This window comes from Symphodus melops, assembly GCF_947650265.1.
Source record: "Symphodus melops genome assembly, chromosome: 20".
NCBI lineage: Eukaryota > Metazoa > Chordata > Actinopteri > Labriformes > Labridae > Symphodus > Symphodus melops.
This window is the reverse complement of record NC_136710.1, coordinates 18,193,449-18,212,442: the sequence shown is the minus strand read 5'-3', so window position 1 is coordinate 18,212,442 and position 18,994 is coordinate 18,193,449. Positions and strand designations below refer to the sequence as shown.

The following is an 18,994-nucleotide window of genomic DNA, read 5'->3' as shown; positions in this document are numbered from 1 at the left end:
CTGTGATTTAAGGGTTTTTAAGCCTTCGAGGGCCCCCCCTACTGGACTGGGGCCCCAACTAGTTGCCTGCCTTGCCTGTTGACAAACAGTGCCTCTGCTCAGTGATGGTGTCCCAAAGCTACAAGGACTCAGTGGATTCAATCCAGAAGATCAAGGATCATGTAGATTAAGGACTTAATATAAAGGCAATTTCAATGGAGCCATTGTTCGGTAAAATACCTCTTAAATGACACTAAACTAAACTAGCTGAAGATACCGAGCCATCACATACTGCATTTACATCTATATTATGACTATGTTCTCATTGTGTTTGGAGCTAGAATTATTTGCTTATTTTCCAATACATACATCAGACATCAGACCTTTGATTGGTTTACAACAACAGTAGAGGGAATGCAAATCTCTCCCATTTTTTTCCATCCATATGCATATTATATGTGGATTGGATCTTGACAATTTGCTAAATAATTAAACATTTTTTATCTAATACGATTGGAGTAAAAGAAGTATTTCCCCTGAAGCCAAAGCTTTACCCTCACCTTCTACCCTTCGCCCCACAGCACACAAAAACACGTCCGTCTCCTTTCACCCAATCACCGTCATCCTATTGACATGGTGACTTTGTAGCACTCTGCCCTCTTTTGAGGCCGGCCAAAATTGCCTTTGCATGCCCTAACATAATTCCGTTCCCTCTATAAAACTCTCCGAAAACTCTGCTTTTCATCCGACTTCTCTTTCCTTTCACTCACAGCTTCTGCAAAGCGGAAGATAGCAGCAACTTCTCCGCTTCCTCTCTGTCTCATTCTGAAGGAGCAGCCCTTCACTTGTACTTTGAAACAAAGCGATCCGAGTAATTAGTGCAGATTCACACAGGGTTTCTGGTCTAATGAGGTGGCAATTAATTGCCAAATCTGGACAGCAACTCTTTAGGGTTAGATTGCCAAAAGCACAGAGAGAAGCCACAGAAGAGGTTAGAAGAGTGAATAACACTTGACCAAAAATCATGGAATATGCAACAAAAAAAAAAAAGTAGTGAGACACTGTCTATGAGTGAGGTTTCATGCATAACCATGCTCGTCTTTCTCCCAGACGGCTTCTTGGTTAAAAACTGTTGATTTTCCTTATTGGATCAGGGGCTCGGAGGAGAGGTTTGCAGCTCGGCTTACTCATTCCTCCTGAGTTTGAGCTGAGTGACTTCAGCTGCTGATGGGAATCTGAACGCGCTAAAGCCTCCCCCTTAAGTCTGTCCTGATCCACGCTGTGTTGATCTGAGTGCGTGTAGAAGCAGGTGTGACCTTCATCACAACACAGCCTCACAAATCAAAGTTAAGCCTGAACTATGTGTATTACACTCGGTAAAGCAGGTCTCATGAATCAGCTCTGGAACCATCTTTGAATTTTTTTAAACTTAATTTCAGGTTGTTTTTTTTTTTGTGTGATTTTGTCTTTTTTTATTGCATTTCCATTGACGAACTGGGCAAATGATCACCTGCGGAGTGGCTGCATAGGAGAAGTGTGAATGTGTTTCAGTAATCTGCTTTCATTAAAGTTCAGCAGGGAGAGATGGTAAAAAAAAGGACGAGGCGTGACCAGTGTCTGCTGAAACCTATCAAGCCTATCAGGCAGCAACAGTAGGCGAGCGAAAGAAATGAGTGCAACACTCGAGTGGGGTGTGCAACTGCTTTAGAATTGTTGAAGTCCCCTCACTTATGGTGTTATGGCACCAAAACTGACAATGAATGGACACTTGAAAAACAAAGTAACAGTAAATGCATCTCAGAGATGAAAGTTTTTTTTCTGCTGACAGAAAAAAAAAAATACAGATACACGTTAAAAGCTACACAACGGGCCTCCATGGGATGAGAAAAGCAATTTGATACCTCACAGTCTCCAAATGAAAATGTAGAAAGTGTCACATTTTGCACCAATTTGCACCTATGAAGCTCTAAAGTCGATTCCAACTGAGAAAAAAAAAAAAAGAGGTAAAGACAAGTGATTGCGATAGCAGGCAGATGGAAATCAGCAAACAGATGAGCACTCTGCACTCCATTATCATGGCTGGCAGCACTATGCACCAGCAGCTGGATTCATTGTACACATGCACATGTTGTGCCAACGCCCCGCGAATGCATCGAGTTAAACAAAGAATCGCACAGACACAGCCCCCTTTCCTCGCAGCATCCTTCTCTCGTCTCTCCGTCTCGTTTGGTTCGCTCTCTTGCTCGCACATGAACAGAACCAGAGGAGCCGAGACAGAAACAAAGGCCTCGCACTGCACACACTAACACAGCATCTCTGTCTGAGCTGGTTCCAGATGAATAAGGCAGAATACCAAGTGGCCCACTTATACGCTACGCAGAGACAAATAGACCAGTCAATCACCGCAGGCTGCTGCTGAATAACAAATGCTCTCTAGTGTGTGTGTGTGTGTGTGTGTGTGTGTGTGTGTGTGTGTGTGTGTGTAAGAGGGGGACTAAAACAAGCCTCTCTGTTTGTGTTGTTCCTTTAAGGAGTCTGTGCACATGAACATACTGGTACAGTATCTGCAACAACTCCAATTGAAAACAATGTGTTCCCCATTTTACAGCAGGTGTTTTTTTTTTTTTTTACTGCGAGTCAGAACAGAAACGACGATGTAGGAGGGATTACATGATGCAATATGAGAGTACTGGTTCTGAAAAGTAGAATCAGCACACTTTGTGAGTAGAAAGGAGGGATTCCATGTGTGCCAGCTCGTGCCTCTCCTGAGTGCAGCGCTGCAGGCCTGTCATGGCAAACTGACCAACAGATGGGGTCACCGAAAAGGTGCAAACAATTCTATTCCCCAAAAAATGGGAGCTGCTCTGTTGGCTTTGGTGCTTCTGAATTATTTCAACAAAAAACAGAAAACACACCCAGCCGCAGCAGTTTGAACTGTCAAGCAAGCTCGGCTGCAGGGCGATACAGAAACTTGACAAATGTATTCAGCACAAGTGAGCGCGTGCAGCTTCTCTTTTATGCATGGGAAAAAGTAACCGCGTTAACGCCGGCCTATTGTGATCACATTCCATATCAACTTTCTGCCAATCAGGCCGCTGGGTTTCTCCAACGGTGTCTCTGCTTATCTGTCATGTCAGGTGCACCCTCATAAATAAGCAATGCCAGGAGAGAAAAAAAAGGAGACTGCAGATAAGAATGACTCAGGAAGGGAGGAAAATGATGACAACATAGGATTCAATCCAGTGCTGGCTCATTAAAATAGTTCCTGGACCAGGTCATTTGGAGAGTACTGTAAAAATGTGGTGTACAAAACATGCTTTAAATACCTGTTTTACTCATTTCAAAAGTGGGCTGCGTCATTAAACAGTAACTATTCTGGTATGAGTGCGATGTCATGACTGTAAGTGCAGCCTTTAACATCATCCACTGCACGCTTCCTGATTTGATTGGTTACTGTCGTACACGATTATTTTGGGGGCCATTTTCCAAACGGCTCCACTGCTTTCGGCGAAGATAATGGTCTTGTTCCAATTGTTCCTCTCCAACATCTCTTGAGAGACAAGCTTGTCGCTGTAGTTTGCGCAACGGGTGACGTAGGCTCAGTGAATGCACCTGATTGGATAAACACAAAGCTAGCTTGGGCGGTCCCTAAATTAATTTGCATAGATTAGAGCTCTGGTCTATTCTTGTTCGGCGAGCGCGCCGGAGCCCCTCTTGCAACTCGCCGCAACGATCCCACAATGCACTTTGCAACTGCCACTGCGGCTTTCCTTAGGAAAGGAATCCAAATAGCTGAGGAGCTACAGTGGAGACATACGGTAACTGTGCTGCGAAACTTGGAGGTGGTGACCAGGTGGGGGCTCCACATTTAAAACCAGGTCATAAGAACACATTTAAAGTAAATACAGGAAATAAATCTTGTGGATTGCTGGTTTACTTGAAAGGACTTCTGAATTAAAGACAAAGGAGCAGCAGAAGGGTGCAGCTTGATGAACAACTACAGTGAATGAAATGGAAATCATCTCTAAGGAAGACAGTTTAAACGTTTCCCCCTCTGGGAGGCCAAAAACACTGAGTCTTATAGATACTGGTACAACTTATCTTCCAGATTTGACTTACAATGTTAAGCTCAACTGAGTGTTGTACTGCTGGAAAGTGTCCATTGTTCGTCTATACATTACATTTCAACAGAGGAAATTTATTACATACTGCTTCAACTTAGCATTTAGCAGGTTTGAGACCCTTTCTTACCCATTAGTGGAAGCCCTTACGGCAATCCTTTTTTTAATGAATAAAACAATACGGCTAAAAACAAAGCAAAACAAGAAACATCTAAATATTTGATGATGGAAGCGAGAGAGAGAAAGCTTTTAACAATGCCTGAGAGATATCAACAGCTGCATGTACCTGAGCATGGCCATATATTTACCAAAAAAAAGGTTCAGACCCAAAGGTAAGTAAATATATCCAAGGATTCTCATATACAATAAGTACATCAACAATAATTGAGTGGGGGGCATTTAGAGTAGCCTTAGGACCTTATATGCCTGCAACACTATGTTAAAGGAGGAACTCAAAAGTCAAACTTTTTGGAGATGTCGCCCATGAGCAGCAGCCTGAAACCAAAACAACCTGCTGTTTGGTGCTACGTCTGCCAGAAGCCTCCGCTCTCCACCAGTGATACACCTCCAACCCCTCTCCAGTCTCCATCGTTGTGTTAGCAGGCTAATGATAGCGTTCTATTGTTAGCTCAGAACTTCAACGTAAATTTCGCACTGCCAAGGTGCCCTTGGGCAAGGCACTGAACCCCCACCGGCTCAGGGGGTGCTTCCTGTGGGGGCAGCACTCTGACATCTCTCTGTTAATGCATGTCCCCAGGTCCATTTGTGTGATTTGGGCCGGTGTGTGTGAGAAGCATGTCTCCAAAAATAACAGAGTGTGATCCACAACATCTCCCTGTGGGGTTAATAAAGTAATTCGGTCCATACAAAAGAGCTAAGATGATGCTTTTAAAGGTTAAATATTAGCTTTTCCTTCTCATCTAGTCAAAATAAAATAAAAGTTCAAATGAGCACAGAGAGAAAAACCTCCAGCTCATCAAAGATAAAGCAAACACTACTGTCGATGTCCAACAGGTGAGAAGTCAATAGGGATAAATGACCTCGGTTTAGCAAGTGTGAGACGTCAATGTTGAAAAATGCAGCACAATAGAACCTCTTTTCTCCTTCAGTCAAGCGTGAATCTGCATTCATAAATAATAACCACGGTGTCAATAATTGTGACAGAGAGATTCAGAGAGAAACAAATGATTGTCCGCAGAAACGGGGAAAATTATACTCAAGCTTCTCTCTATTGAGCGAGGTTTGCCTCATTAACATCCACTTTAAGTACGTCTTCATTTAAGGTTGGAGTGTGGAGTCACGGGGAAATTGACTTTCCACTGGAAGAATAGGTTGTTTTTCCCCAAAATTTTAATTCTCAATAAGAAAATAAGGAAGTTGAATATGTGTGCAAAAATAGAACTGAAAAAAGGCATTTTATTCAACTAACGAACAGGAAGACAGATCTTAATTCATTTGATTGACAGCTCTCTTTTTCCACACAAAGCCATTCAGACCCTTGCAGGCGCTGCATCCTGATTGGCTGTCTTATTGTGAGTATGTTTTTTTTTTTTTTTTTTTTAAACAGAAAGGAAAATAAATCAAGGATAAAGAAAAGTGACTGATAATAATAATATAAAGTATTTACAGTACAGGCTAAAAGTCATGATATAACCTCGGTTTGGTGTCAACTCCAGCTCAACCAGCACGGACAGACAGATGTGTTGACTTTTCAGCTTTACAGAAAATCTTATTCTCAGACATATTTTCATGTCTTTGTCAAATGCATTCATCATATGTTCGAAGCTTGACCTGGATGACTGAGAGCCTACACAGATATTTTCATCATTTTCTATGACAGCTCTGCCTCCAGATGAAGTCACTGTAAGTGACTGCTTCAGCCCGTCTGTGTTATCTGAGCGCGATGGTGCTGTTTGAGTCGAGCGGAGTCGTCCACACCGATTCATTTACCCACTCTTACAAGTTTGTCTACAGCGACTATCACAGACGGCCGTCCACACACAGAAACATGAGCAATATTCCAGTTCTTCACTCTGCTTCCAAGCTAAATTAAAGTTAGATCTTCCTTGAAATGAAAAGGACAGTGCAGCATCTGTGGTATATAAAGTAGTAAATGCAGGGAGCAGGTGTGTGCCTGGCAGGTGACATAAAAGCTGCATGTATGAAGTGAATTTCTCACAGCGAGGCTGCTGAGTGAGAGATAAAGAGTGGCTCTTTTTCCATTCATTTCACTGGCCTTATTTCTGCCCCTTCTTTTGATGACATGCATCTGTAGCCTTTATAAAAGGCTACAAAGAGATGCAAAGCCACATACACCTGTTTATCCCCGCGCTCACACTCGTTTTGAACGCAAGCACGGAAAAGTAGGGTAGGAGCGATTTTATTTCAGAGGCTGCAGGAGGGTAATTACATGGAGACGTCGACAGAATTAAACCTTTTTTCATAGCTCTCCAAGTCACATATGTAGAGGGAAAGATCAAGGGCACAGGGTGGTGAAAAAAAAGGGGGAAAGCTTTTTGATCATGGATTTTTTTTTTTTTTTTTTTTTTATGCAAAACCTCTGGACCTGCAAGATCCATAAAACACTCAAAAAAAAATGCTACTTTGTATGATGTATCCTACCTTGGTTTTCACATCAGGCAGGAGGAAAATTCCCAGAAAGGTTGCCAAGTTCAGAAAAAAGTGATGTTGAATCAGTGATTGTGTAAGCACAGAAGAGGCTCAAGGATACACGGCTTCTTGCATGTCGAGAGGAGTGAAAAACGCAAGGAAGAAGAAGAAGAAGAAGAAGAAAGAGTCTACAAGGAAGAGAAGGAGCCAAAGAGGTAAAGTCAAGACTGGCTCTCGAGGTCAAGAAAGGAAATGTGTTCTTTCGAGTAATTCAAGTTGGCAGAAATACAGAGAGAAGAGTTGTTCTGGAGATGTGGAGACGCTGAGAGGAGGGAAGGAGCACTCTGTGAAAGAAAGCAGTCATAGCAATGCATGCACAGTGTACAAGAGGCTGACATAATGTTGTGTTACACATTGTATATGCACTTTTTTTTTAAATATGACATTAAATTCAACATGCTGCTTCACTTTGATTAAAGTTGTTTGGGTTGATTTTGGTGCCCCCACTGGACTAAGAAATACCTGATACACAGGAGCAGTAGAGCCTCCAGTTTTTTTCATGAATTCAGTCAGAAATGGATGTTGTTTTTTCCTTATAATGTGCATGTGTTATACTCCAGTATGTCAACATCTCAACAAGTAGAAGACGCAAAACACAGACACAGCAGGGAGGAGTGAACTTTAAACAGCAGCCAAAGAACTGAACTGCATACAAAATAAAAGGATTTTCCAGTTTAACGTGCAATATGTAGAATTGAATGACAATCTTTACACAAAAAAAAATCTAGATTAAAAATTGACTTAGCCTACGTTATATATATTCCTACTAGCCTCAATGTTAGTTAAAAATAAGGTAGTAGATATTCTAAGCTTTGGTGCTTTTGGATACTAACAGATGACATCATTTTAAAATGAGTGGAATTGAAAAGAAAAGTTCTGAAGAACGTTCTGTAATGTCAGTAGAACAGTAATTCCAACTCATATGTCAGAGCTTTAAAAAAAACCATTTAGATGTAACTTTCTTATTTTACAGTGTCTTTGTTCAGGCTGCTGTTGGGGTCCTTTCCTCCAATCAACACATTCACTCCTGCCAGACATCTCTTCGCTGTTTCAACAGAACACATCTTTGTTTGCTCCCCTGATGCCTTACACTTCTACCTGTCGACTTTGAAACCTGCACAGAAAAGCCGCTAACGCTCCCCACAGGCAACAACTGCGATGCGACATCCAGAGCCCCTCTACTTTCCTCTCATCATTATTTGCTCTGCCCTCTCAAGTAGTGAGGGATCTTTCTGCTTATCACAGCGCTGCTGTCACTCTGAAAGAGCACTTCTCGTCTTATCCTCGCTCGAGCCAGAAGGAGCACATTTCTAATCATCTCCTTACTGTCATGCCAGCTCATATTCCTTTCTCGCCAACATGGCAGGCAACATAACAAGGGCAACGGCAATCAAAAGGCAGCCACCAACACAAATAAAGCAGATCAAGGCTTAAAAGAAAGGAAGGTGAGGGTCACGCAGCTTTTTTCAGCACCCACTACTTAAGAAGCAAAGAAAGACTAACAAGTCTATTAGCCCGTCACCCAGCCTCTGCCCCCTATTGAAATGGAGTGTGTGGGGACTGCTGAATGCTAATTGTACATGAGCTCTGTGTTAGAAAGCTCACTGCACAATCAAGAAAGTTTGATCTGCTCATCTTTTTCAATATTGAATTCCGACTAGAGATGAACATTTCTGCATTTGGAAACATTCTCACTCATCATTTGTAACTACAGCAGCTTCAATGGCCCTTCAAAATAAGATTGCCTCGCTATCACTCTAGCATCACTTTAGCATGTGCAGGGGCTTAGTAGTCAATTTAGCTATTTGTGAATATGCAACATCAAGAAAGAATTTTAAATAAAAATCTATGTATCTGTGACAAATATGTTATATTGCTTTAATGTTTAAACATTAGGCTTGCAAGATTTAGATTTTGGCGGTGCAAAAGTAACAAACCAAAGAGTTCAACTGACGGAGCACTGGTGGCTTAGTGGTTAGTGCATGTGCCCTGTGTATAGGGGCTGACATACCTACTCACTTCATTTAAAGCTCCTGTGAGGAACTTCCCCTGTGGATAAAGTCGCACCTTTTATATCTTCAGATATTTTGTTATTTCCATGTGTAAATTGTTATTCCTAACTAATCTAATCCTGCTTTGTTCTCAGTCAAACCTCATTGATCTGGATTATTCATCAGTGTGAGAAAGACTGTCTCTGCAGCTTTCAGGTCGTCTGACAGCTACCCGGCGACACAACTTTCGGGCCTTAATAATGAGTAAAATAAAAGTTGAAAGTTAAAAGTTGCTGATGGTCTTGTTTGCTTTTGTAAGTCATAATAAGTCACCTGTATTAATTTCAGCCTGTTTCACAAACAAGTAATTACTGCTTACAGGAGCTTTAAGATGTCAAAGGTCAGGGAATAATTTGGTTTGGCTTCAAACAAGCAAGGCAGGAAGACGGACGGGAAGTATTGGGAGGGAAGGCTTGGACTACAGCCTCGTACATACAGCATGTTCTCTCCCAATGGAGCTAGAACTGAACCCTAAAACTACAATTAATGGAAATTAATAGTTTTTACTTTTGAATTATTCGGGAATTAAACCCATGCAACAAACTCCACAGTTTATAAAATGCATGAAGTGCCGAAACTGCAGTTCATCAAGTGTCCACATGAGGCTGCTACATTAAAGTGCAGAATTTTACAGCTTTAATTAACAAGTTTGCAGACTGGTTCAACACAAAACAAATGTATTTCTTTGTGCATCCTGTGCAGAGCTCGGCAGGATGCTAAAATATATCCGTTTCATGTAGCCTGAGAATTATTTGTATATTCGCAGAATTTGGGGGATGGCAGATTTGACAAACATCGGCGTAAAGGTTCACGTAAAGGTTTAAGGCCCGACTCAATTGCATCTTTTTTTGATCAAAGGTGAGGTTGGGACAGAATTTCCAAACATTTTGGCTGCCATTGTTTGGCTTCAGAATGCCTCTTTCGAAACCAATCGGCGACTTCGCTGAGACTACAGTACGTCCATGTTTTTTTGCATCATTTTATTATCAAAGCCGAGAGTTAGCTCTCCAGCTCAACTCCATATCAAAACAGTGACAAACTAGATGGCATCTTGATACAGTATGCTGCTACATGTCAAACTACAGGCTTGTATTTTGGCAAAGCTGGGCAGAAAAGCTGCTGTATTTTACAAGCTGAGAGTAAGAGCGCTCTGCTTTCAGGGCCAGCGAGTGCAATAACTCATGCACTATACTAAAACATGAAAGACATTGCTCCACTCATAGCGAAGTTCAACTTAACCAGACACCTTGGCAAATAGGAAATCAATCAAACTTCACAGTTGGATTTCTTTTGACGCATGCTTTTGCAGTTTCCTGACAAGAAGTCAAAACATATTTCCTAAGCGGTAATATCCATGTTCAATAAAACAAAAGCAAAGTGAAAACATGAAGACTTTCCAATGCAACTTGTTTTTCTACCAAAATGGAAAATAACCTGGCACTCAGTCCAATCATCAGCTGTCTTTACAGTATGATAAATACAAAGTGACTACCTACTTTTTGTGCTCCCTCTCTCCAAACTTCCCTTGCCTGAACTCCCTCTCCGCCAGCCACCCAGCAGGGGGGCACATAGCGAGTACACAGGACTAAAATCACTACTTCTCCTCACAGCGTGTGTGAGCAGTGCCTCAGGGAGCTGACAAACCAACAACACGCTGAAATATATGCTTTACAATCCAAAGAGTTACTATGGATATCGCTCAGGTGGAAAAATGTTTAAACATGAGTGAGTGTTGGGTGTCGTGCACTGCTTGTTGCCCTGCTAGGTGAGATAATGACGGCTTGTCGAGTAATATTTGGATCTTAAAATGTAGCTAATGATCTGCACTGCATAACATTTCTGTTAAAGAAATAAACATCTCATCAGCTTCAATATCCAGAACGATGCTTCAGCGTGAGTCCTAGCAACAGCTCTCCATCTTGTAACGACCCACTCACTCAATCAACACACGTTTAAACCAAGCGAACGCCAAAAAAAAGAAAAAGGTTGACTTACGGTCATTGCAGAATGAACCTCCATAGGACGTCATGGTGCAGTCGCAGGTGAAGCCCTCCCACTGCTGGAGACACACCCCCTGATGGTAGCAGGACTCCTCCGTACAGGTGGTACTCGGTCCTGAAGGGTGTAACCACAGAAACCATGTTTACTGTGTCTGTTACTCTCTGGTCGACGATACAGGTCCCTCAGATACAGCAGAGTATGTTTTAAAAACAGTTTAATCCCCACAGCCATCAACACTCTGAACAATATGCGATCATGGAAATAGATATCTGCACTTTGCCACAAATGTGCTATATGTGTGAGTGTGTGCTATGGTGTCTCCCTGCCTGTGCAGCTGTGCAAATGTATTTCCCCACGGGGACAATAAAGTAACTAACTAATGAGACATGACCCTCTTGCAGCTCTGCTGGCAGTACATTCCCAACTGAGGGACAACCTTAGGTGGAAATGCAAACAACACTGCAGTTTCAGGAGTGCCCACTAGAGGCTGGCAGCACAAGGCAAGGATAAGTGATCATCATATTCAAATTCAAATAAACATGTTTTCACCCAGGTTCAAAACATAAAGAGTCATTTATGTATTGGTACTCCCTGTATGGATGGGGGGATTATTTAAAAAAAACTTCACTTTCATTGTTGAAGCCTGTGATGGACACGGCCACTCAATCAAAGGCTGCAGGCCTCCACACTCACATTGACCCCATGTTGTCTTCATTTACAGTCACTACATTTTGCACAGGAATTTCACTTTGATCAAGTCCACAGATTCAATTCTAAATGCAGTGTTGTTGTTTTTTTGGTTGTTTTTTGTGTTTGTATGTTGGAATCAATGATTTCTCTTCTGCTTTCAGTAACCTAGCTGCGGCATCTACTTCCTCGTTTAACCAGAGATGGAGCTGGACACAGAGCGTCTTACAAATGGACCGAACCAAGTGTTTAGACATCATAGGGGTGTTACTGACCCTCCATGTTGAACTTCAGCTGTTTTACGTGACGTTTTATTTGCTCTGCTGGTTCAAACACACCAGTTCTCATTCTGTTAGGTCTTTCACCTGAGCTCACATGTTGTTCTGTTTACACTGGAGTTATGTTACTTTGACCTCTTGAAAGGCTCACCATGAGTCAAGGACTTTGACTGAGTTATTATATTTCTTAAGCACTGTTTTTTAACAAGCCTGCCATTTTTTCACAATCAACGGAGTGGTTGATGTTTCCAAGAAGCCAAAGACCCCGCCCAACTCCACCTCTTTGTCTGTTTCTATTAACTGAATGTGTGCTTGAGATAGCATTGCCAACATGGCGAACACCGTTGAGTCACTTTTGGCTTTAAAAGGCTTCTTCAGAAACCAGAGAGTGATATAATATAGACTTTGTCCATGTTTACACATTCTCAAAGGACCAAGTAAGCAGAAACCGAGTACACAAGCTAAACATCCAATAAAGGCATGACAAAAGGAACAATTGATTTGATTAGTACTGTTCATGAACAGATGACGATTAAATATGACAGTAATTCAAGGTTAACCTGCTGTGATTGCCCGGCTCGGGTCACGATTGTAAATGAGTGGCGCTTGAGTCACTTTGGGTTGAGCATATCTATCTTGTCTGTGTTGGTGTGTGTGTGTGTGTTTTGACAATGTGTGGGGATGCAGCGCTCCTGTTGTTGTATGCCTTTACTCGGTCATGGATGGCTGGAGGAATTTTAAATTGTCAATTAGAAGCTCCGCTGTTGTAATTTCTCCATGGAGTTCTAGTTACCTATTAACACGGCTAATATGACCGACTGCTCTGAGAGCTTCTATTTCCAATCCAGATTACACATACGAGTGACCTTCCAGGCTTTGTCCTATTAACGGGGATAATATGGCCAATAACTCAAGTGTTTGCCTTTGTTACCTCCTTATTACAAGAAGTTAATGCGATGGGAATGCAAACAAGATAACCATTGGCTTTCTTCCAAACAAAACCTGATTCCAATGATTGTTCTCAGAATTAGATGGGGACAAAGCCGACTGATAGATTTAAGATTGGGATGCAGATCAAGCCGTAGGCGAGAGCGTTGTTCTAAAAATAAGTGTGTGATGTGTCTGTCGTGTTGCCATGGCGGTGGTGGGGATTCTCATTAAAATCTCAATTAAACACAAGCAATTCTAAAGACCCTCGGTTCAGTGCTAGACTAATTTGTCGCCGCTTAGATAAACAGACATCTTACTGTGCCATTTACGAATGGCCCAATTAAAAAAAAAGACCCCCCGAAAAAGGCGGCAAGTAAATTATAAACAAAGAAACAAAAACAGAAAAATACAGATCTGTTCGAGGTTTAACTTTCGGCTCCAATATGTCCTCTTGAATTCAATGTCAATGTGTGCTCTGTTAGTAGTTCTTATCGCCCCATTAATTACTCACTAATAAAAGGTTCCCCGGTGGAGCTAATTAAGCATATTGTCATAATTAATAACAGTCATGTAATCTCTTCTTTCAGCTATCGATTGGCTAAAAGGCTATCTTTGTGCAGCTGCCTGAGAACCTGTTGTTGTTGCCTTGGGTTTGTTGAAGCGTTACACTCAATCTGCTTGGTTTGCTTCAAATATTTTGGCTCGGAATAAGTAGCGAGCTGATTGGACAAGACGCAAACATGCTAACTAACGCGGTCGCCTGTGTTTAAGTGTCACAGCTGGATGATAACTCAGACATCAGCTTACTTCAGGACTGATCAGATGTGAGGCGTGCAAGGCTCACCTTATTTCTGTTATTTTGTCATTCTTATTTGGACATGCTAGAGAATTGTAAACATCTCTTCAAAAACTTGACTTGTGGAGAGCACTTCTAACAAAACAGTTCTGCTTGTTGGATATATCAGTCACATACAGTGCACTGGACAGAGGAAAACATGCTTTGAGAGGAAGCCCCAGAAAAAGGTCAAATTAAAAGGTAACAGATGGCTGAAGGCATAGACTGTATAAAAACGTGGACAAACTCCAAATGACATCAGCCACCGGTTTGTGAAGAAGCATTTTGAAGACCAACCATAGCAGTCACTAAATTGGAAATGCACATTTTTGATTAATCTATCAACAGACAAAGAGGTGGAGTTGAGGTGGTCCTAACTTCATGGCAAACAGTGATACGCCCTCTGACAGTCAACTCAGCCAGCCCTTAATTATGTACATTTTGGAATAACTCTAGGTGTAAATAAAACCCAAACTTATGTGTTCTATAAACATATTGCATCTCTGGCAGTGTGAACTTCATAAGAAATTAGCTTTTGATGCTAAATTGTTTTTTGAATGAGGTGGATGTTTATTAATGGGACAGAAACATATTAAAGGACATGCAGGGGCCTTTGTAACCAGCCTCAAGTGGATAGTGCAATTCTGCACAGAGTTCAGCACTGAAGGTTGCCACTTGTTTCATGGTCCATTTGGAAGGAACAAGGATAGTTTCTCAATGATCAATCTTCAGGCCTTGCATGTTAAGAGACACATTATGGGAATAAAACCGATAATGTTGGAGTTCTTTCTGCTCTGCACTGGACTTTTAAAAAAAATGCATTCATACTGTTCCAGCAAAAACAAGAAACCACATGCTTAAACAGAACCTGCCCCGCTGCAAATATAACAAGAGGACAGAAAATATTTACTGCCAATAAAATAACCCTCGGAAAAAGATGACTCTCAGAAAATAAACAAATGTATTACACAACAATTCAAAGCCCAGATTTAGGCAACACATCAGAAAGGTAATTAAAAGATGCTTTAGTGAAAAAGAGATAGATGTTAAAAATAAATAAAGCCATCAACAATAATGTAACACTTTTGTTCTCATGAGACCATTTTAACTGTTTGCTGCTCTCTGGGAGGGAATTCATAACTGGCTGTTACTGATCTCTATTACCAAGGGAGACACCCATTCCTGTAAACTAGACCACAAAGCAAACATAATGGTGAAAAAAAAAAACCAAAAAACACATGAAAACAAATGTGTTTTGGAGGGTATTCATGAGCACTTTAACTTATTTCTTTATTTGTTAACAATATGACACACAGATGGAGCATGTTCTTCATACTGTTTTCCCAGTGCTGTCTAGACTGTGATGCCTGCCTGTTGTCTGCCTGAATCCAAGTGAATACAGCTTGAGACAGGTTAGAAGGTCAGACAACTGGACATCCAAAGGAGCAAGCTCAGGTTGTTCAGGTCATCTGATTAGGATGCCTTGTGGGTGCTTTTAGTGGATTTTTTTTAATGGGCACTCCTGACTGGTTGGAGAGAAGAACATGCTGGAGGGATTACATATCTCGTCTTTCCCGGGAGTCCCTGAATCCCCTGGGAAGAGCTTACAGAAAACATTACCAGGGAGTGGGATGCCCCGACCATCGTCAGCCTGCTTCAACCACCTCCTGAACCAAGGTGCGGAAGTGGATGGGAAATTCTCAATTTTCTAAGCTTGCACTTTAGACGTGATCGATAAATTTGTGTTTTTCTTCTTAATAAGTCTTGGAAAGCTTGGACAGTATTTTTTTATCCTGCTCTGCAGCTACAAACACTACCACTATTATTTGAGCTATTTCCATGTTTCTTCCACAGTCTCTGGCCTCATTTCCTTGTGCCTCCCCCTGTTGAGCTCCAGTGAGTCAGCAGCACTGTTTATGTACCTTCACCTACTCTCTCGGTCTCAGTTTTCTTCCCTCTCTCCCCATCCTGTTGTTTTGGTTTTTAATACGCTGAGTCAGTTGAGACTTACAAGAGCAAGCTCAATGTTCTGCCCTTTGTTTGTCTGACCTCCAGTCCAGAGGGAAAACTTTTTTTACCCTCACTCCACCAACTAGAAATGACCTTAGAAGCAAGTCGGTCAGGACTCTGGCACAGATTCACATCCAGACAAAAAGGTGCATTTCGGAAAACTCTGAGGATTCAGAGATTGGATCCTGACTGTTGGTGGAGATGAATCAACATTTGAAAACTATGTGATGTAAAAGTTGTCATTTAACACAGCTGAAGTCACAAATTGGCTAAAATTAATAACTTTAAACAAAATGTTCGGAGTAATATAAAATTTGATCAAATGGTGGCGCAGTGGTTAGTGTGCAAGCCCCAAGTACGGAGGCTGTATTCCCCCAAGCAGGCAGCCTTGGTTTGAATCTGACCTGTTGCTCCTTTCATACACATCATTCCCCGATCTTTTTCCCTCTCTCTGACTCTATCCACCTTCCGATTTTATCCAAGAACTAGAATATTTCTATATATCTCATACAACTTCAGAGTCTTTCCCATCTATTCTGTTCACAAGATGAGTTTGAAAATTATTAAAGGCCCTTCTTATATTGACGACTGTCCTGATTAAAGGCCGGGTCGTTTAATAACCGGGGGGAATAAAAGCCTGGGCTGTTTTACGTGAGTGAAAAAAATGTAGGTGCCGTTAATGATGTGGAGTGAAACACGAAGGCTGGAGATGTACTGGATTTTTCTGAAGGCTGCCTCCAATCACATGGCTTCTGAGGCGGGCCGTGTGCGTGCTGTGGAAACACAGTCATGACTACATGGGAGAGAACTGCGCCGTAGCATGCAGCGCTCCATAGCACGGACTACGTGGAGACAAAGCGTCACGTCCCTTCAATGACAAACAACAGGAGGGTTGAGATCAGTTCTTCTCAGAGAGAGATCCAGAGCATCTCTGACTGCTGAGCACGATTCAAACTTTCTTCAGGAGATTTCTTTGGTGGATTTTATCGTTCTCAGATTTTTCTACTGTGTCTTTTTTGACGAAGAATTAATGACAAAAACCAGAGCCGTCAACGGTTTCTGAAATATTCCTCTACTACCATGAGGGAATATGTAAATGTGCAAGCCTCAGGGCCGGGTTATTATTATTTGTCAAAGAGGTCCATCCTTCCAAGACTGGTCAATTACAACTGCTTAGCTCCCTGGCACATGCAATCATTAACTAATATTAGCATCCATTTCAGCAGCCTGTGGGAGTCAATGTGATAGCTTAATGCAGTTTAAACTGTGTTTGGAGCAAAGTCACTGGGGCACATAACTGTAGGCAGGTAATAAGGCTGAATGGAGGAAGTAGCTCCGTTAGGGGGGAAAGGGAGAGGGGGAGAAAAAAAAAAAAAACTTGGATCAGAGCTGCGTTGAGTCGGCCAGTGCAGCCCTCAGGGAAATCAAGTCTGTGCTCTCTAACACTCAGCACACAGTTGAGACACAGTTGGGGAGGTGGAGGGGGGGAGCTATAGTCAAAAATCTACTGTTATACTCAGGATTTAGTACAAGCCACTGGAGCCATGCAGCCTGAGACAAGCAGCGATGAAAAAAGGGTAAAAATAAAACAAATGGAAGATTAATGAGGCAAAAGCCAATGAGGGCGGGGTGTCCCTGAGATTAGCCACAGTAAAAAATGACATTCGACAGGAGAGATATCCCCCCGCATGCTGACATCAGACAGGCGGGATACCCCCCCTCATGCAGGTTTTATAGGGCAGGAGAGAGGATACACAGAGGACAGGAGCTGGGATTGTAAAGACGACTCAGAGCTGGGGGGGGATTTGGGCTCATTATGATGCTGTGAATTCATGAACTGGTGGGTCTGCATTAACTGTTCTGTGGTCTTGCAGGGGGAAAAATACCACCATGCAATTCATGGCATTTTAACGGAGAGAGAAATGTCAGCGCTCACAAAAAGTGTTTTTGTTTGGGATCTGAAATATCTAAAAACAGAAAAAGCTGTGATTCTCTCTCTCTTTCTCTCTAAATGACAGATACAAAAAAAAACAAAAAACAACCCTAATCATCCTTATAATCATCTTCCATCCACCCAAACTGAGCTTGTTTAGAAATCAATACAAAGATGTCATTCTCAGTGAGGAATGATTGTTACTCACACCAAGAACGCTGGATCAAACACAAGATAACCAAACACCCACTTACAATCAATGGGATGTGATCTGTCTGATGATTCACAGGAGAGAGAATTCTACTTTCTGTAGAACACCCTTGGCATTTAAAAAAAAAAAAAAAAAAAGGTGTGTACGTATTGGCTCGGAGATCTTACCATCGCAGCCTCGTTCCACCTGGCCCACCCTGTGGAGGGCATCCGCGATCAGGTCGGGGAGTCTCCCATTCAGGTCCACGGAGGCCAGGCAGCCCTGGTATCCGTCCCGGGACGCAATAAGCTTGGGCAGATTACTGTACATGTTCTTGATCACGCCACCGATGTACAGCTCCCCTGCAACACAAAGCAATGAAACATTTCAGATTGTATCACGATCTAAAATTAATTCTGAACATATGTGCACTAATACAGCTCATGTGTGGTTTTGTCATCATTAAAAAAATTTTTTTAAAAACTATGGGATTTCATGAATTTAGACAGTAACCACTTTATTTTTTTCGACTTTAAAGAGTCTAGGTCCGAGACAGGGGGGTGAGCTAATGGCGGCCCAGGGACCACATACGGCCCCCCCTCCTCACTCAAAGCGGCTCTCTGTCAAATACAAACGGCAATCGAAATTTTTTTTAAAATAGTGCAATGAGTATTTCGAACTTAGTATCCAATAAATCACTAAGAACAAATGTGTTAGAACATAAACAACGTAAATAGGTTTTTTGTGTTGGCTAGAATTCAGAAGACAAACGACTGTTCTTGCTGCAAAACGTATTGAGAAAGCACAACTGAATGCATTTGAAAAAAAAAGTAAGATGCTAACTCAGTATACTTTAATAAACAGTAAATTTAATTTCAAATTGGTTTTGACTCTGTTTTTTATATTGAGCTTCCTGTTTGTTTGTGTCATACATTCTGATGAAAAGCTTTTGCTGTATCTCTTTAGCTCATTTACAAGTCATTGGGATTTTCTTAGTGAGAATCAAATCGAGGATTAATGAGTTATCCAATAAGGAGATAATGAAAGAAAAGGTTCAGCATCAAGACAAAACACCAATGAAAATATCTTCCACATTCATAATGAACCGTGTTGTATGCACCTTTCAAATGAACATGTATAAACATATCATCATGTCAGATGGTGATTAAGAATCAATGGAGCGACCTCCAACCATGGCTCATTATGCAACTCCTACTCCGCAATCAGAATGTGTTTCTAATATAAATAGTAAATGGACTCGAGCTTTCAGAGTTCTTTTCATGTCTTCTGAATACTTAAAGCTCTTCTA

General features: G+C 41.7%; 1 protein-coding gene across 8 annotated transcripts in view; it reads right to left on the bottom strand.

Annotated features, from left to right (window-relative positions):
- nrxn2b (neurexin 2b) overlaps window positions 1-18,994 on the bottom strand; it is a 730,611-nt gene that overhangs the window by 306,977 nt on the left and 404,640 nt on the right. For all 8 annotated transcript variants that reach the window (XM_079370956.1, XM_079370955.1, XM_079370953.1 and 5 more), the window contains 2 exons: window positions 17,874-18,047; window positions 10,817-10,936 (listed from right to left, as the gene is read on the bottom strand). In XM_079370956.1, coding sequence (XP_079227082.1) covers window positions 10,817-10,936; window positions 17,874-18,047 — 294 coding nt within the window. The remainder of the gene's footprint in view (window positions 1-10,816; window positions 10,937-17,873; window positions 18,048-18,994) is intronic.